Source organism: Hippocampus bargibanti, linkage group LG13, assembly GCF_051943395.1.
Source record: "Hippocampus bargibanti isolate YZ-2025 linkage group LG13, ASM5194339v1, whole genome shotgun sequence".
NCBI classification, from domain to species: Eukaryota; Metazoa; Chordata; class Actinopteri; order Syngnathiformes; family Syngnathidae; genus Hippocampus; species Hippocampus bargibanti.
In genome coordinates this window covers 21,018,773-21,038,807 of record NC_142746.1, presented here as the reverse complement: position 1 = coordinate 21,038,807, position 20,035 = coordinate 21,018,773, and the positions used below count along the sequence as shown (strand labels likewise).

The following is a 20,035-nucleotide window of genomic DNA, read 5'->3' as shown; positions in this document are numbered from 1 at the left end:
CCGTCTCTCACTCCTCACACCGCTGCTATCCTCGTTCATAGTCTTGTCACGTCCCATGTTGACTAGTACAATTCACTTCTCTTTGGTGTCCCTCAGAAACTTCTCCACAAACTTCAACTTGTCCAGAATTCTTCAGCTCGGATCATCACCAGAATCTCATCCTTTCACCACATAGCGCATATTCTTCTTCGTACATTTAAAGCTATCCATAACCTTCCCCCCCCCCCCCATACCCTATCTGACCTTCTTCAAATTTCTATTCCCTCTCGTTCCCTCAGATCCTCTTCCTCCTTCCACTTCTGTGTGACCCCTGCCCGTTTCAGCATGATGGGGGACAGAGCTTTCAGCTGCTCTGCCCCCAAACTCTGTAACTCACTTCCTCCCAACATTCGTAACATCGATTCTCTTCCCACCTTCAAATCCCATCTCAAAAGCCACCTATTTAAAATTGCATTTTCCGTGTAGCTCTCTCTGTTGTTTCTATTTATAATTGTATTTTATTGATTGCATTCTATTTGTGATTGTATTTTATTTATTATAGTACCGATGCTTGTCTGTGACTGTAAAGTGTCCTTGAGAGCTTTGAAAGGCGCTTTAATAAAGTTGACTTTGACTTGACTTGACTTTGACTTAAAATGTGATTATTATTATTATTATTATTATTATTATATAAATAGGGATGTACAGGTAACATCCGACTTACAACCGACCGACCGAGTTCCATTCCGACCAAATGGTCGTAAGTCGAAATGGTCGTAAGTTGAAATCCATTCAAAATGTTGAACGTTGTATAGTGTATGAAAGCGAATACACGGCACAACTTTAAAGTGAGAGTTTTGAAAGATGCTTATGAATGAAATGTATTATTATTATTATTATTATTATTATTATTTAAAGTAGTTTTTTTGTTTTGTTTTTGCTCTGTATTTTGCGAAATTAGAAAAACGAGCTATTCATTCATTTGTATTGCGCTCTATATCTAATATGCGGAGGGAATTACTCATTGGAATGTCTTTCCCAAATTCATAACAGCCCTCGAAAGGAAACTGTAACTAGAATGTGGCCCACAGCAAAAAAAAAATGACTTAGACACCCCTACTTTTGAGTGTTTGCTCAAGAGGTCCCCACTGTTATGGCAAAACATGTTGTTTTTTTCATTTTCAATTTTTTTTACTACCATTTTTTTTAAAAAACATCAATTTTCCATTCCAAATGTTGACATTTTTAATGTTTCCCCCCCACCCCCATAAAACACGCGTAAGCTATGTGGCAGAGTCATAAGCGGTGAGTAAAAATGACTTGTTTACATTCTACAAAACAGAAAATAATACAACCACAAATGGAGCTTGTTTTTTTTCTTCTTCTTGTTTTTTTTTTTTTTTTTTTTTCCTCGACGTTGTTCCTCATGCACATTAAGTCTCTATTGGATCTTAACAACTATCATATGGGTCACAAACAATTTATTTGACAATACAACCAACAAAGTTTTCTTCAAAATGGTCCGTATAGATAATTTAAAATCAATATAAAAATAAACAATGAAGTTTGACTTCCCCTTAAAAAAAAAAAGAGAAATAAAAAAAAGAAAAACTGGACAAGAGCCTCGACTGAGTAACACAAGTTTTTTTGTTTTTTGTTTTTGGGCGAATACACATGACATATATGCACATTGCATTTCATCAATTACAATAAAAAAGAAATGAAAAGAAATAAAAAGAAATGAAGGCAACATTTCTTGGCTGAATTATCTGTGCTGCATCACTATAATTAAGGGCAATGACGATTAATACATACAGAATGAAAAGCAATATACAAAATTTCAGAGATAAATACATTATTTATAGTTTGATATGTTACAAAAAAAAAAAGTCCCCCGCAAGTGTGTGTTGGAACAAAAAGATGACAATGAACTACTTCTTCACGCCTACATTCTCCATGGATTTGCTTTTTGGATTTTTTTTTTTTTTTGCGTGTTGATCTAAAAGAAGATGAAAAAAGACAGATGTATAAATATTTAGCACAAGTTTGGCAATATCACAATAGTCTACCATTTTTTTTTTATTTAACCACATATAAAACACAGAAGGGAATTGGAGCTATAGAAGGAGTGGGGTGGAGGGGGAGGGGGGGAGGGGAGACTGCTCCTCATCAACAAGAAACAGTACTTCACAGTAGCCTATGAATGCATTAATATACAGTGCTAGCAAAAAAGTTGGGAAAAAACATGGCAAACGCAACACACTTGCTTTTCAAAGGAAGCTCTAGACATGGAAGTACATCATATTCATCAACCGAGCAGTGTTTTGTACACGTCAGTGTGCTTGTTGAGTCAAAGAGGATTATTTTTATTTTATTTTTTATTTTTTTTGTTTGTTTTATTTCCCGAGCTACAATAAATTACAAAATTTAAGTTAAAATGCAGGAATGAAACATGGTACAACTTCACCAGGCAACCCCCGCCCCGAACGCCCCTTCCCTTGTGATTTTTGACGATCAATGAACTACGTTATATATCTCTTATAATTTCCAGTTGAAAGCATCCACAATGCCACCCCCCAATCACATTTAAAAATACAAAAAAAAAAAAAAAAATCAAAAAAGTCACATTATAAAGACGCACAATTTATGCGTGTGGATCTATTAAAAAGAGTCGGTTCGGGAAGGAAAAAAAATAAAAAGTGAGAAAAAAATTCATTGTTCATTGGCAAATGTACTGTACATCAGTGTATTTTTTTTCTCATTTTTTTGTAGTTTTTTTTGTGTTTTTTTTTGACTGTACAATGGCGAATCCACAGAGTCCCTTCCAGTATTGAACCGCGTAGTCGATCAAGGCCGAAAGCGCAAGTTGACAGGTATACAAAATAAACCCTTCATCATCATCCTGTGTCCTCGTCAAGGGTGATGTCATGAAGGGGTTGGAAGGGGGGCGGGAAAACAAACCAAAAAAAAAAAAAAACTCAAAAAGTCCCACACAAAAGCGCTTCCTCGTGAGCTCCATTTTTTTCTTCTTCTTGTTAAAAGTCATTTTTGAAAAGATTCCCAACGAGCAGTCGAGCTATACATGGCACAAGTGCTTTTATTCTATGTATTTTTTTGTTGCTGTTGTGTGCCCAAAAAAAAGGGAAAAAAGGGGGAGTGTTTTTTTGGAGGAGGCGGGGCGTCAGAGTTGGGGGGGCGTGTCCTGTGAAAAGTGGTAGACTGGTGCTTGATTGAGATGATGAAAGTGCATTTACATCGGAGGGACGACGAGGCCGGACATGGCTGAGAGAAAGAAAAAAAGAGCAAAGAGCGTGATTAGTTTATCAAGTTTTGAAGAATTCTGGGTAAAAAAAAATTGCTATGAAATTGTGCGTCTACATGCGTGGATGCGTGTGTGTGTGTGCGCGTGTTGCAAGTATGTTTGCCTGCAGCTGAGCGCCCTCCTAGTGGGTGAAACTCCCTCTCGCTCTTGACATTTCAGCCCCGCTAGCACGCCCTACCTTGCTTACGTTTGATATTTCCACTGGAGGGGGTCCGGCTAACATTCGTCCGACGCTCCAGGGTGGCGAAAACCCACTGGCGCGGTCACTTCCCACAGCCGATCGTTTCTCAGATCTACCTGATGTTGGATTACGTTCTTTTGCGAGAAAAATTAGCGACGATCCTTTCGGTAAATCGACGATTGCTTCAGTAATTGTCGCCAGAGCCATCTGTTCGCGGGCGCCATCGGCAACAGCGCTTCACCCGCAGGGTTTATATCCGGGTTAATTTTCACGCAACCTGTCGTTATTCAGACCTACCCGACGTTGGACGACGTTCTTTTCGGATAAAATTAACGACAATCGTCAATGGAGATTCAATCGAGAGAGCGTTTGTCGCGGGAGCGATCTGCTCGGAGGCGTCATCGGCGACTGCGCCTCACCCGTAGAGTTCATATCCGGGCTAATTTTCACGCAACCCGTCGAACGATGTTTTTCTACGAGAAAAATGAGCAAGGATCGACGATCGCTTGGCGATTGTCTCCGGAGCAATCTACTCGGAAGTCATCGGCGAGAGCGCCTCACCCGGAGAGTTTGTATGCGGGTTGATCTTCACGAAACGCGTCGTTTTTCAGACCTACTCGACATGGGCCGACGTTCTTTTGCGAGAAAAATTAGCGCTAATCTACCATCGCTTCGGGCGATTGTCGCCAGAGCGATCTGCTCGGGATGTCATCGGCGACTCCGCCTCACCCGGAGAGTTTATATCCGGGCTAATTTTCACGCAAACCGTAGTTTGTCAGATTTACCCGACGTCGAACAATGTTCTTCTACGAGAAAAATTAGTGACCATCGCTTTGGCGATTGTCGCCGTAGCGATCTGCTCGGAGGCGTCATCGGCGACAGCGCCTCACCCACAGAGTTTATATCCGGGCTGATTTTCACGCAACCCGTTGTTTCTCAGAGCGACCCGACGTCGGACGACGTTCTTCTGCGAGAAAAAATTGCGATAATCGCTTGGCGATTGTCGCCGTAGCGATCTACTCGGGGCCGTCATCGGCGACTGCGCCTCACCCTGAGAATTTATATCCAGGCTAATTTTCACGTAACCCATCATTTCTCAGACCTACCAGACATCGGACAATGTTCTTTTCCGATAAAAATTAGCGCTAATCTACAATCGCTTTGGGCGATTGTCGCCAGAGCGATCTACTCGGATGCGTCATCGGCGACTGCGCCTCACCCTGCGAGTTTATATCTGTGCTAATTTTCACGCATTTCAACAATTAGGGGAGCAGTGAACTGCCGGAGAATGATATATGACGATAACGCTGGGAGTGTATTTGTAGAGTCATGGTTGGAATGCTTTTAAGTTTGCCAGCGTCCATGATGGCGAGGCATTGCTCATTAATTTCTGCACAACGTGTATTAATAAGTACCAACGTGTTGCGAGATGAACTTTAATTTCCCACTTCATTAAGCCCAATGTTATTAATCTTGGGGGCCGCGGGTGCGAGCGCGAGTACGACGGCGCCTTTGCTTGTTTTCAAACCAATCACGTCGTCGGCGATGACGCGCTCGTACTCGAAAGCTAATAAACATAATTACCGAAAACAATTCTGGCGGGCTCCTTCGTCGAAAGGGGGTCGTCCTTACCGAAATGGGCAGCGTTCCGAACGTGTGTAAAATGAGTCGGATGGGTGTGTATATGTGTGTGTGTATATGCGTGTATGCATGTGTGTGTGCGTATGTGTGATGTGTAAATTGGCCTGTCAAAATGCATATATGTGTAATGATTAATCCCTCACCAAACCGGACAGAGGCCTGAGCAGCAGTATCTGACCAGTAGTCCGTAGGGAAAGGATGAGGGGGTGAGGGGGGCTCACCTTGCAGTCCGTTGCCGTTGGCGCTGGTGCAGGAGGGGGGTGGGGAGGCCTGGGGTCGGACCACAGGGGCGAAGGCGCTCTTTTGTTTAACTGCGGAGACGACAGGGGGAACGGGAGGAGGGGGATAAGAGGAAAGAGGGGTAGGGGTGAGAACGTGCTGTGAGTAGTGCTCAGAGAGGGAGAGGGCAGTTGAGGTAAGGCTGGGCTCGTGTTACTTTTAGGGATCGGGAAGGCGGGAGGGGGCACGGGATCAGTACCTGGGGGCTCCCGGTATCCTCATATTGCCTGGCAGAATATATTAGAAATACACGTGAAGACGACCTACCTCGTGACTCTCTGCGAATTCAAATGCGTTGTTGATGTAGCAACTTGAAAAGCTAGCGTATTATCCAGTGTATAAGACGCACCCCCAATGGATGGTGTATTTTCAAACGTTTTCCATATACTGTATAAGGCGCACCGGGCTCTAAGGCGCACCTTCAATAAATGAAAAAAAGTATTCCAAATATAATATATAAATACCCTATTTTCCAGTGTATAAGGCGCACCCCCAATGGATGGTGTATTTTCAAACTTTTTCCATGTATAAGGCGCACCGGGCTATAAGGAACACCTTCAATAAATGAAAAAAAGTATTCCAAATATAATATATAAATACCCTATTTTCCAGTGTATAAGGCGCACCCCCAATGGATGGTGTATTTTCAAACGTTTTCCATATACTGTATAAGGCGCACCTTCAATAAATGAAAAAAAGATTCCAAATACTGTATAATAATAATAATTATTATTATTTTTTATTATTAATTATTATTAAATAGTTTTTTCTGTGGGTAAGCAGCGGCAGCCACACCCGCCAGCGTTCACTTAACCCGGAATAACTCAAATAGATAGAAAGCTAGCTAATATTTAGCTAATAGCTTGTCAGGTAGATAGCTAATAGCCAGCTAGATAGCTAATATAAAGCCAGCTATAGATAGCCAGCAAGACAGCTAAAAGATAGCAAATAGCTAGCTATATTGCAAATAGCTAGGTAGCTAGATAGCGGCAATCATTCATTGTGTACGATAACAAACTTGCGAAACCGGAATTCAATCAGCGGCGTGGGTTGAGTGCGACGGTGGCAAGCAAGCGACTCACTTCCATATGGGGAGTTGGCAGAAGATCCGTTGAGGAACCCCGGGGAGCTCGGCACCCCCAGGTTCATGCCGGCGTTGCCGTAGCCATTCATGCTGTTGCTGACCGTGTTGTAGCTCGACTGTTGAGGGGTACTGCTGGAAATGTAACCCCGGGGGGACACGCTGCTGGTGTTTCGGCTGTAGCCCACTGCACAGGGAACGGCGAGTAGAGAGAGAAGCACTTTTGGTTCATTGCGAAATTTACAGCTACGATCAAATATATTCATACATATCTATATTTTTTTATACCCTCTTGCGACGCAGATGGCACTTTAATAAGAACAGAGCTTTGAACTTAATTGGCGGCTTTTAACAGCCTATTTTGTTCTGGAGTCGGCAGTTACTCAAAAAAAAAATGTGGATTTCTATCCGTTTTATTTTAATGGGTAGACTGAGGGAGGGGTAAAATAAAATAAGTACAGTGATACCTCGGTTTACGAACCCCTTGGCTTACGAACTTTTCGGTTCACGAACGTTTCATTTATAAACATTTTACCTTGGCGTACAAACTATTTTTGGGGATACACACGGAACACCACAATGAGTGATGTGTTGTTCGCGAACGAGCCCGTTTTCCTAAAAGAAAATGGCATCCGGCTTGTTTTGGTCCTCTATTCCCCACCCCCAGTCTTTGGTTAAAGCCACATGATTGGTCAAGAAAGAGACAGGCAGTCGACAGAGAGAGAGTGAGAAAATGGAGAGAAAACAGTGAAATTTTGACTCGTTCGACTTTGATAGTTCAAAAGCAGAGTGTAGACTGCAAGATTAAATTATCCCATCAATCAGGCTCCACAAATAACCCGCACAAGCCATCTGTAACACTTGATGCAAAAAGCTATCAACCCAGATAAACAGAACACAATTGATGAGGAACTAGGTAAAATTATCGCAGAGAAAGCACCTACAAGGTATCATTCCTCAAGATGGTGAAAGAAGAAGGCTACGTTACTCATCAAGTGTTTAATGCTGATGAAACCGGCTACTCCATTCCATCAATGACCATCACAAAGGTAAATAAAACAACTTTATTATACAGTACAGTTTATTTATTTGATTACAATACCATAGCACATTTATTATACATAAAATAAGGTATATTTTGTGTAGTTTTAAGGATTAGAAAGTAGAAAATTATGTTTTATGGGGACCTGGGAACGTATTATTCTCATTTTAATGGTTTCCAATGGGAAATTATTTTTTTGGGATACACACTTTTCGCCTTACACACTCTGTCTGGAAACCAATTAAGTTCGTAAGCCAAGGTATCACTGTACTCTGCATCGCCAGAAACGTCACATCGGCCCACCTTGGTCGTTCCCTTGTGACTCAGACACGTTGACCGCTAGCTGGCTGCTGAAGGAGTTGACTCCCATCATGCCGTGGGAGGCGGTGTTGGCGAGGGAGGGGATCTGGTTGTGGTTGCGGGGGACGCTGTACAGGGCCTCGGCGATGTCAGCTGCCCTCTTCAGAATGATCTCCTGAGAAACGTTGAGAGAGGGAAGACGAGATGTTGCGGTTTCATGTCGTCGCTTTGATGCCTGCTTCGCTGCTATATGGCGTTCCGGATATAACGGGAACGAAAATCCCGCCCTTCTGGGTAAATTTCTTATTTATGTAAGTCCAACGCCGTGCGGATACCGACCTGGTTGTTGTGGGGCATCCCGTACAGGGCCTCGACGAGGTCAGCCGCCCTCTTCAGCAACACCTCCTGATGAAGGGAGAGAAAACGCTAAGAGCCCAGACGATAGTGATGTCCAACGTGAGGCTCGGGTGCCAAATGCGGCCCGTGGTCAATTTTCATCTGGCCCATCATGAAATGGTGTCACTTTTGGCCAGCATTTAGAATGAATACATTGGGCAATAGCACTGTTAGCTGTGTGTGCTAAGTGCTGCCATCTAGAGGCTCAAATTCATTGACAAAATAAGCCCCGCTATTTTCAAAAATGGCGATAATTAAAGAAGTTGAGTGAAGATTCAATTAAAAATGTCACTGTCAATTCAATTGTGTACCAAAGCAACCAAAACACTAGCGTAACTCATTCGTTGCCATTCCCGAAGTGTGACGTGGAGCGCCATTCCCAAATTTGTTCGGGTTTTGGTTTTTCTTGCATGGGGTGCCGATAAAGCGCTGGTCAGACCTCTAGCAATGTTTTTTTTTCAGTACCGTGAGGGGGTAGCATTTGCTTTTTGTCCTTGTTAGCGCTTTGTTACAGCTTCAGCTGTTGTTAAAGCGCAATATCAATCAATATGTATTGTATTTTGTACAGTCGCCCCCATTTCACGCTCAGATAACTCCAGACTCATATAACTTAGGAATTAACTTTTTTTTTCCGAATGAACGAAGAGAATCTAAAGTTTCTTACGCTGTAGTCCTAAAACTCCATAATCTGTGGTTGTGGACACATTTTTTCACATCATTTGGCAGTGAATGAGTTAAGATAGCAGAAATTTAAAAAAAACACAGCTCTAAATTAATTGCTGTTATATGTAAAAAAAGATGTCCACCCTGGTTGCCCCAATTTACATTTTTAACCCCAAATCTGACCCCCTTTTGCAAATAAGTTTGCCATACGCTGCCGAAAAGGTACGGGAAACGCAACTGACCCCGCCCCCACCCCTGTTAGCTATCTCTGCTTGCCAAAACGAAGTCACGGTGCCATTTTGAAGAGCCGCCACGTTTTGGTTTACACCCTACTTTACTCTTCCCATGCATGCAGAGCGGTGAATAATGTTCCCTATCTTAATTAAACCGGCGCAGTCCTTTTTAAAGAAAAAAAAACAGCACCTCTCGCCTGATTGTGGGCTTGCCGAGTTCACCCCCACCCCCCTTTTTTTCCTCCGAACAATAAAGTGAATTAGCTGTGGGTTAATCTAGTTCTGTTGTAATGACATTAAGGAATTTTTCAATTAACCTCTTTGACTGGCTCGTGCAAAGGACTTCGCAAACGACTTCCCTATCCGGCAGGAGTCGGGTGCCCGTTGCCTCGGGGACAAGGATGCTCACGATGTAGTCTTATCCATGTCGGCACGCTTGCGGATTAGCTGTGTCGCTTTGGCTCGTAACACTGGAAAACGTATTTACGCCCCCATCCCCGCACGCCCTCGCTCGGTTGGTCTCGCTCCTCTTTCCTAGCCGCGGGTGCCGGTCTTTGGCCTGTCTTTGAATTCGCCTAATCCCTCTCGAGCAAACCGGATCGCTCGCTCGCTCGCTCGCTCTCTTTGCTTTTACAGTGATAGCTCCACATACGAACGCTTTAGCTAACGAACTTTTCGCCTCACAAACATTAAATTAACGAACACCAAACCACACGGTCGAACAGCACCACAGTGGCTGGCGGACTAGTTTTCGTCACCCCCTTTCTTTGAGTGCGGACGTGGTTTGTTATCGAGGATACGTTTGCTATTATGAGACCGAAAAAGACCCCACCACAGGGCTAGTCTTAAGCCTGTATTATTATTATTATTATTATTATTATTGTTACTTCGCGGTTGAGCGAACGCTGGCGCGTGTGGATGCCGGTGCTCACCCGCAGAAAAAAATGTCCTGTGACTGCTAAGTGTCCTTGAGAGTTTTGAAAAGCGCTTATACATGAAATGTACAGTAAAGTCTCGTTATATCGATATTCAAGGGAGTCCGAAAAAATATCGATTATAACCGGGACTATCGATATATCCGACCCTGTTTGCATGTAATTTTCTCCGTGCGTGCATAGAAATAGTATCGATATAACCGGGACTATCGATATATCCGATATCGATATAACGAGACTTTACTGTATTATTATTATTAATAGACTATTTGCTAATAGATAGCAAATAGATAGCCAGATAAATGAACTCCAGCATATCAAAAAACGTATTAAGACAAATCCTTAATGTTTGAAACCCTATTTTCAAAATTTGTATAACCCTCACAAAGGTAAATAAAATGACTTTATTATACAGTACACTTTATTATAGTTAATTACAATACAATATCACATTTATCATATATATAATAAGGTATATTTTGTGTAGTTTTAAGGCGTACTTAGTAGAGAATTGGGTTTTATGGGGGAGCTAGGAACGGATTATTCTCATTTTAATGGTTTCTTATGGGGAATAAATGTTTGGAAGACAAACGTTTCGCCTTACACACACTTTCTTGGAACCAATTAAGTTTGTGAGCTGAGGTATCACTGTATATATATGTATATGTATATGTATATGCCAAAATTGAAATTCGTGAGCTGAGGTATTACAGTAGAACACAGTGGAGGACAATATGGAGGCGCCGGTTGTCACCTGCTGTAAAAGGCGAGCGATTTGTTGACCAGGGTGTCGTTTGAGAACCGCGCTTAAAAGCAATGCAAAAATCCGTCAGCAGCAGCAGCAACATCTCAGATGGCGCTTGTTTTCTCCCCGCATTTTCTCCCGTGTTTTCTTTTTCACGGGTTTAGGTAATTTGTCTGAAGTGTTCCATCACTTGGCAATCGCCGAGCGGGATTAAGACGGCAGCTGCCGTAAATGAATGTAAACACGGGCATCGCTTGCCTTCAAACCGTTTGGCCCGTATCGGCGCGGCGTATGTCGCTAACGCGCGCGCTAGGTTCTTTCATCCTTCGTAGCATATCTTAGCGCTTGATTTATCAAGATAAATCACCGTAGAAGCCACTTCCTAGCACGGTTTCTTATAGAAACATATCGCTTAATCCGGCCCGAGTTAGCGGATGGGTGCTTCTCGGAATGGGGCATTTACCTCTGAAATTGGCGTCTATGCTCCACGTCGCATGCATCTCGTTTGCATACAAATAAAGAATTACGCTAGTCGCCAAAGCAGGTAGGCTAAATGAGAGGACCAGCTGTCTTGATGTGTCCTCATCAAGGCACAACAGATTCTCGGCGCCGTTCGCCGAAAGTGCTTTTCTGTCTTTTTTTTTTATATCCATGGTTAATAATTAGCAATAATCTTTTTTTTTTTCTCGCAACTCCTCCTAACACGCCGTCTCCATTTTAAGCAACAATTAAAGCAATTAAGAGCGTCTCACACGGCAGCCATGTTTCATTCCCTGTAAAACGTCCTTCTCGCTCCTTGTCCATATGGCGCTTTTGCGGCAGTGACATAAGGAGGGGTGGGGGAGGGTGTAAAAAAAAAAGAAGAAGAAGAGAGGAAACGATATTGCCTCTCATCCTTAATCTGTCGTTTACCGCGCGCCGTCTTAACTAACCGAGCCGACTGGCTGCTGTACGCTTAAGTAGCATTCCCGGTCATATCCGAGGAATGATGAGAAGTGCCGCAACCCAATCAAGGAACGTTAAGTTTGTTGTCTGGCAGGCGAGCGGCGGCGGCGGCGAAGACATGCGGATCAGCTCACGCTGAGAATACGATTAGCGTGGAAATGGCGTTGCGGAAAGGGCATTTCCATGTAAATCTGAATGCTACTTCAGAATAAGTGTAATTGGCTTTCATGTCATGGAGACATATCAGAAAGCCGCCATGCTAAATTGAAACAATTAAAGGCCTCAAATGATTCCTTTTGTTCGCGCGACAAACGCGTGACCGATTCTCCCCCCCCCCCCCCGCCTGTTTCGTCGGCCTCGCTTTGCATTAAAAAAAAAAAAGAAAAAAAAGGTCTGGTGTTCAACAACTGTTTCAATAGAGCCGCCGGCGTGACAGATCAACCATGATTTAGACGCTGCGTCGTCACGCTCATAACAAATGGTGGAGCGTTGTTAGATGAACGGCCATGTTGTATTTATATTATCGCAGTTAATAATAATAATAATAATAATAATACATTTCATTTATAAGCGCCTTTTAAAACGCCAGATAGCTAGATAGCCAGCCAGATAGCTAATAGACAGCAAATAGCTAGCTAGCAAGTTAGCCAGCTAGGTAGCCATCTGGATAGCTAATAGCTAGCTAGCTAGATCGCCAGCTAGCCAGCCAGATAGGTAATAGACAGCAAATAGATAGTAAGTAGATAGCTTACTAGGTAGCCAGCTACCTAGTTAAACTACAGTGATACATTGGCTTACGAATTTAATTGGTTCCCAGACAGAGTGTGTAAGGCGAAACGTGTGTATCCCAAAAAATAATTTCCCATAGAAAATCATTAAAATGAGAATAATCCGTACCCAGGTCCCCATAAAACATAATTTTCTCCTCAATAAGCCTTAAAACTACACAAAATATACCTTATTTTATTCATAATAAATACGCTATGGTATTATAATTAAAGAAATAAACTGTACTGTACAATAAAGTCATTTTATTTATCTTTGTGATGGTCGTTGATGGCTGGATGGAATGGAGTGGCCGGTTTCATCAGAATTAAACACTTGATGAGGAACGTAGCCTTCTTCTTTCGCCATCTTAAGGAATGATCACTTGTAGGTGCTTTCGCTGCGATAATTTTACCTAGTTCCTCATCAATTGTATTCTGTTTAGCTGTTGATAGCTTTTTGCATCAAATGTACAGATGGCTTGTGCGGGTTATTTCTGGAGCCTGATTAATGGTTTTTTTTTTAACCTTGCAGTCTACACTCTGCCTTTGAACTATCAAAGTTGAAACAAGTCCAAATGTCACTGTTTTATATCCATTGTGTCACTCTCTCTCTCTCTCTCGTCTGCCTGTCTCTTTAATGTTTAAACCACCTCCCCTCACTGCTGCATTCTTGACCAATCACGTGGCTTTAACCAACGACTGGGGGCGGGAAATAGAGGGCAAAAAAAATCGGCAGCCATTTTCTTGTTAGGAGAACGGGCTTGTTCGCGAACGACATTGTAGCAGCTCCGTGTGTATCCCGAAAAATAGTTTGTATGCCAAGGTATAATTTTCATAAATTTCACGTTCCAAAACCGAAAAGTCTGTAATCCAAGGGGTTCGTAAACCAAGGTATCACTGTATTTATATTATCGCAGTTAATAAAAGAGGAGGGCCTAGGTTATGTAGCTTGGAGTGCTAATGCCATTATTAAAAAAAAGTGTAAGGCAATTACTGTGTTAGCTCTAGCCCGAGGTAATGAATGCATTTAGAAGCACGGAGGCCATTAGACCAAAGGTACTTCAAAGAACACATGAAGAGAGATTCATTTAAATACATGCGTAATTGCTTGACATGAGCACATTTGTAATATTATTTTTTTTTTGTCTCCTGGCGGATTACGCTAGGAATTGGAAAAGAATGGGCTTTTTTTGTTGAAAGAATCCAAGGCAATCAGCTTAATAATAAAACAATATTGAGTTTCCACTTTTTAATTTCATAATGAATCTAATTTGTTACACAAAAAGCGAGAAATTGAGTGTGATATAATGTGATATCCAAGTCTATTTGTCCATTACTGCCAGAGGGCACAAAATGGTATTATAAATTGTCTTTTTTATATTATGAACAGAAAATTGTTTTATAACAAGATCTTTAAAAAGAGAGGAGGGGTATGTGTGTGTGTGGGGGGGGGGGGGGGCTGAATTCCAAAGTCTCTCTTCACTTAACGCAATGCCCGCAAAGCAATCTCCTTTCTCATCACTTGACTGCTCACACTTATTACTTTTCATATTCACCCTGGACTTTGCATTGAATTTTTATATCTCCGCCACCCCCCCCCACCCCCTTTTACCACCTTTACCCCCGTCCCCCCTCCCACAGGGTCAGACTGTCATCTACGATGTTGTCTTAGAATTACGAGGTAAACTTCAATCAGAGGCAATTCCCCCCCTCCGACCCAACCCGTCGCCCACCATCGACGGACTCTCCCGCCATACATTTTTTCCTACCTCCTCCTCCCCCACCCTCACTCGTCTCTGTGTAGCAACAATATTAGCGTGCATCCCTCGCTATCCATGAGCACTCCCATATTGGCTTTCTGTCTCCTTACAATTACCACGTGTCTTACTGGTCCCGGGGAGAAAGCCGGTGGAAATCAATAGCGCGGTAATATTATCAACTGGAGGGTGAAGTCATGGACGGGCGGGGTTGTGTTTTGAGTGGCTTCGGGTGTCGATTTGCCTTTCTGCTAATGTACCCCCCCCCCCCCCCCCCCCCAGCGTCCTCCAGCTTTTTGGCTTTATCTCCTTTTTATAGCCCCACCTCACCTGCACCCAGTAATGGCCGCTCTCGACACGCCGTTTCTATTCTCATTCCAGATGTACACGCCCTCAACGGCGGCCGCCTCCGGCTTTTTTTTTTTTTTTATTGGGAATGTGCTTTTGAATGACCCCCCCTTCCCCAGCGCTGACCCTTGGATGGCAAGCTTAACAATGACGAATCACTTGGTGGGGATCATTTACATGCCCCCCTGAACCCCATATTTGGGTCCATTAGAGAGCAAATCAAATATTTATGTTGTTTATTGGAAGTGCGGGGGTTTCATCTCACTCCTGTGATTGTTTCATGCAAAAGGCTAGCAGAGAGCGCGCTATATTAAGTATACGCGCGCACGGGAAACTAATCTCGGGTCCGGTGTCAAGAGCTGTCTGACTGCCGGCGACGCTTTGTATTCATTGGAAGAAGTCTGCTTTCTGCGTAATAAAGCCGTGTTTAACATTTTTTTTTTTGGGGGGGGGAGGCAAAGGCGCGGTGACTTTATAGGACAAAAATAGCACACCCGCATTGCTAACGTGTGAGGTGAGTGCGTCGGTATGATAGCGTCAATGCTAACGCATCCATGCTAACACTTCGATGCTAACGCATCGATGCTAACATGTTAATAACTGACGTGTCAATGCTAAAACGTCGAAGCTAACGTATCGGTGCTATCACGTCAGTGTTATCACGTTGGTGCTAATGCCTCGATGCTTACACCTCGAGGCTTACACGGCGATGCTAAAATATTGATAACTAACGTGTCGATACTAACGCGTCGGAGCTAACTCATCGATGCTAATGCGTCAGTGCTATCACATCAGTGTTATCACCATGCATTTTGGGCTCATATGGCTCCGGATCCCTATAATTTGGAAATCTGCTATTTTCTTCACTTTTTTATTTATTTAGCTATCCAGGTGTCTATTTAGCTAGCTAGCTATCTAGCTAGCTAGTTATCTGGCTATCTAGTTAGCTACCTAACTAGATATCTATTAGCTATCTGTCTGGCTATGTATTTGCTATTTATCAGCTATCTAGCTTGCCGGCTATCTAGGTAGCCAGCAAGTGTAAACGCTGTCCTTGCTAACACGTCCTCTCTCCTAGCACTAAACCAATTTGTTGTGCGCTCTATATGTAGGGGATGAAACATTCTAATGCCTTCCCCAAATTCATTATGACCCTCGAGAGGTAACCATAACTACAATGTGGCCCGCGGCAAAAAAAAAAAAATGACTTTGACACTCTTGCCTGAAAGAAAGTAGATCCGAACGGCGCGTTAGCCTTACGCTCAGGGTCTACCCGGCTAAAATTTGAGTCACATTTCATGGCCAGGTGTTGCGTTCGAGTCTCCGCGGGGTTTCCGGCTCTAATTGAAACACTTCATATAGCCTAGCGAGGGCTAGCTGCGATGCTCTACTTATTTTAAATTTTTTTCCATGCGGCCTCGGTCAAACATCTTGAGCGACCGCTCGGTCTGGTTTTTATTAAATCGGGCCGTCGGACGTTAATGATATTACCGTGTTGCATGCTGGGATTTAATAGGTAAGGTCTTGAAAAGGTTTTACGGTGTTATTAAAACTCTTAAGGTGGCCGCCGGTTTACCGCGCGACTTTGAATGGGCTAATCAGTCATTTCAGTTTGACACATTTGGAACGTCAGTCGTCGAAATGTCAGGCGGCATGGTAGCAATTAGCGACAGCGCGGAGATAGATTTTAATCAATGGGAAGTGGATGGGGTGAGGGGGGGGGGTGCAAAAAAATTGTATCGGAATCAAAGAGTTTCATCTCAGCAGGAGAATGATCTCCCCGTTCCGGCGTTTATGTGCCGCGGAAGAGCATCTCCGACGCGACGTTAGCTTTCAAGTGCCTTCGCCACCGGTTCAAACGGAAAAACAATAAGCAAGCGGCGGCGTAATAACGCGCGGTCTTCGTCTATTAGCGGCGGTAAGACGAGGGGGTTTACGGCACAGGGTTCTGTAAACAAAAGATTAAACCAAATCGAGCTGGAGAAAATGAAAGGAAAACACGAGCGGGGTAATGAGGGCGCAGACGTCGTTTTCTGACCAGATTAGCATCTCCACAGACTACTGGAGAGGAAAACGCCTGATTGAGCTATTTTACCGCACAGAGAGTTTACGCCTCTCTCCTCGCACTAAACCAATGCAATTACCGCGCTGGCTAGTGGCTAAGCCACATATGTGAGGCAAAGCTGTTTCTTTTTAAAGCGCCGCGCGGCGGTGCTAACGTGTCAGTCCTATTGTGTCGGCGCTATTGCGTCAGTGCTATTGCGTCGATGCTAACGCGTTGATGCTAACGCGTCGCAGCTACCCTGTCGATGCTAACATGTTGATGACTAACGTGTCAATGCTAAAGCGTCAGAGCTAATGCATCGGTGCTATCACGTCAGTGCTAATACCTCGATGCTTACACCTCGAGGCTTACACGTCGGTGCTAACACGTCGGTGCTAACACGTCGGTGCTAACACTTCGGTGCTAACATGTTGATAACTAACGTCTCAATACTCACGCGTCGGAGCTAACGCATTGATACTAATGCTTCAGTGCTATCAAGTCAAGTCTGCTAATGTATTGATGCTTACGCCTCGATGCTTACGTGTCAATGCTAACGTGTTTATGCTAACACGTCCGTGCTAACACATCCATGCTAACACATTCGTAATACATGTTTAGTTTCAGAAATCATAAATCGGGAAATTTTCCTACACACGACTCTGTGGTGCGGTTAAAATAATGAGTGTTACAAAACTGTAAATTAGAAGTAAATAAAACAAAATGCTGTCATTGTTTATTTAGATACTCAACTAGTATTTTTTTTTTACATTTTCTTTTATTTCACCTTACAAATAAACTGTCTGTATTGTGTCAATCGTTGCCTTATAAAGTGAGTATTGTAGTTATAATCAGGAGTAGTCAAAATGGCGTCCGTACAAAATGGTGTCTGTGCTAATGCGTCCGTCCTAACAAGTTTTTCGCTAACACATCCATGATAACGCATCCGTGCTAATGCGTCACTCTTTGAAATTCTCAAATCGGGCAACGGGAATGGCAAGTTTTTCGAAGACGGCGCACTGACCTTTGGTAACCTTTCTGGGTCGCCGGGGTGTCTGGGGATGACCTTCTGCAGCCTCTGGAAACCATAGTCGATGGTGGGCTCATTGAGGGCTGCGCGAGAGGCGAGATGAGCGTTATTAGCGGTCAGAGTTTCGCGCAGACAGGAAGAGAATCATTGAGCAATCTGTTAGCGTTTACAGTACAAAAGTCATTTCGTATTGGCTAATTTAAAAATAAAAACCTCCGGGTGGTGTCAAATCGCTTTGTGAAAAAAAAAGAAGCGGCCACTTCGTGGGTGGCGATGGAAAAATGACACAGTTACTTGTGACACGTGTGTCGCGAAGTGTTATTCCATTAGCGGCCCGTGATGACCTACATCAGCGACGGGATCCTTTTTGCGAGGGGACCCTCCCCCCACTTTTCTGATCTACTGTAGAATACAGTGATACCTCGGCTTACAAACTTAATTGGTTCGCAGACAGAGTGTGTAAGGTGAAAATTGTGTATCCCAAAAAATAATTTCCCATAGGAAACCATTAAAATAAGAATAATCCGTTCCCAGGTCCCCATAAAACATAATTTTCTAATTTTCCAAGCCTTAAAACGACACATAATACACCTTATTTTATGTATAATAAATGTGCTATGGTATTATAATTAAAAAAACAAACTGTACTGTATAATAAAGTGGTTTTGTTTAACTTTGTGATGGTTGATGGCTTGATGGAATGGATAGCTTTTTACATACTGGGTTGTACATCTTGGAAGTTGTGATATTGCAAGAGCAACAGATGCAAGCAGACACACTAGAAACTTCATTAATAGCTGGTTCCCTTGCTTGTATTTTTATTTCAAATTGAACTGATGGCTAGTGCGGGTTATTTGTGGAGCCTGATTGATGGGAATTTTAACCTTGCAGTCTACACTCTGCCTTTGAACTATCAAAGTTGAAACGAGTTCAAATTTCACCATTTTCTATCCATTTTGTCACTCTCCGTCGTCTGCCTGTCTCTTTAATGTTTAAACCACCTCCCCTCACTGGTGCGTTCTTGACCAATCACGTGGCTTTAACCGACGACTCGGGGCGGGGAATAGTGGACCAAAACAAGCCGGCAACACTCAATATGGCAGCTCCATGTGTATCCCGAAAAATAGTTTGTATGCCAAGGTAAAATGTTCATAAATTTAACGTTCGTAAACTGAAAGGTTCGTAAACCGAGGCATCACTGTATTGACTTCAGCTAAACTACAGAGCGGCGGACATGTTTTTTATTTTTTTTAATCTAACCGAGCTTTAATAATCTGTGAAAGGCTGTCCACACATTGATCTAATGTAAGCCGCTGTCATCTCACACTTGGCCACCGACCCGTACCGCAGCGGAGCGCTTGTGAAATATGGCGGCAGATCCCACGGAGCCATCAATCTTTCCCCACCCCTCAAATAGTAATCTGGAGCATGAGGCATATTGGCCGATGAATCAGAGAAAGGGGCGGTTGTGGGAAGGGGGGGGGGGGGGCAAAGTAAATGAATTATAACCAAGACTTTGGCGAGAGCGGCGGCGAGTCCGCTTTATGTCTTGACAGTCCTAATGGGTAATTGAAGGCTTCCTCGCCCGGTTCGAACCCGTCACGTGAACGCTCGAAGAAAGGGGGCGAGGAGGGAGGAGAGCAGTGCAAAAGAAGGGGCGGGGGTGGCGGCTATGACTTAATAGAGAACATCACTTCTCAATGTAGATATCATTTTCGGGAGAGTAACTCCACCGAGCGAGGCCGCTTCATAAATCAATGGCTTTCTATGGAGACTAATAAGAAGTGGCTGCCTCTATTCATTGTTCAGCCTGTAATTTGGCCCATCACTCATCACTCAGCGTGTAATTTCCACATTAACACCCGCACAGCTCGTCCAATCCGTTCGACACAAAAAAAAAAAATATACAAAATAACCGCGCAGCAAAGCCTAGCGACACAGTTCGGAAAACAGTGATTGCGCAGCAGCATCTAAATACAGGTAACATCCGAGTTACGAACAGGGTTCCGTTCCGACAAAATGGTCGTAAGTCAAAGGGTTGTAAGTTGAAATCCATTCCAAATGGCTGACGTGATGTCATATACGATGCCAATCTGTTGTTGTTAAGCAACGTTTTATATTGAATAAATTAGATACCAAACAGTTCATTTATAAATTTGATAACTTTTAGTGTCATTTTAATCGTTTTAGATTTTGTATTATCGATTGTTATTACTTTATAAAGGTAACATCTGACTTACGACCGGGTTTCGTTCCGACATAACGGTCGTGAGTCAAACGGTTGTAAGTTGAAATCCATTCAAAATGGCCGACGCGAGGTTTCTACGACAGGATCGTATACGACGTC

General features: G+C 43.2%; 2 protein-coding genes across 9 annotated transcripts in view; one reads left to right on the top strand and one right to left on the bottom strand.

Annotated features, from left to right (window-relative positions):
- Positions 1 to 20,035, top strand: part of mgmt (O-6-methylguanine-DNA methyltransferase) — a 173,879-nt gene that overhangs the window by 48,615 nt on the left and 105,229 nt on the right. The window lies entirely within an intron of this gene.
- The window catches only part of ebf3b (EBF transcription factor 3b), a 136,679-nt gene continuing 117,860 nt past the window's right edge, over positions 1,217 to 20,035 (bottom strand). For 2 of the 8 annotated variants that reach the window (XM_089011683.1, XM_089011690.1), the window contains exons 11-16: positions 17,683 to 17,771; positions 8,165 to 8,230; positions 7,829 to 8,000; positions 6,485 to 6,670; positions 5,267 to 5,434; positions 1,218 to 3,261 (exon numbers count right to left, since the gene is read on the bottom strand). In XM_089011683.1, coding sequence (XP_088867809.1) covers positions 3,230 to 3,261; positions 5,267 to 5,434; positions 6,485 to 6,670; positions 7,829 to 8,000; positions 8,165 to 8,230; positions 17,683 to 17,771 — 713 coding nt within the window. In that variant the 3' untranslated portion in view covers positions 1,218 to 3,229. Of the gene's footprint in view, positions 3,262 to 5,266; positions 5,435 to 6,484; positions 6,671 to 7,828; positions 8,001 to 8,164; positions 8,231 to 17,682; positions 17,772 to 20,035 lie in introns of all 8 variants that reach the window. The other 6 variants (XM_089011686.1, XM_089011691.1, XM_089011684.1 and 3 more) reach the window with 5 other exon arrangements.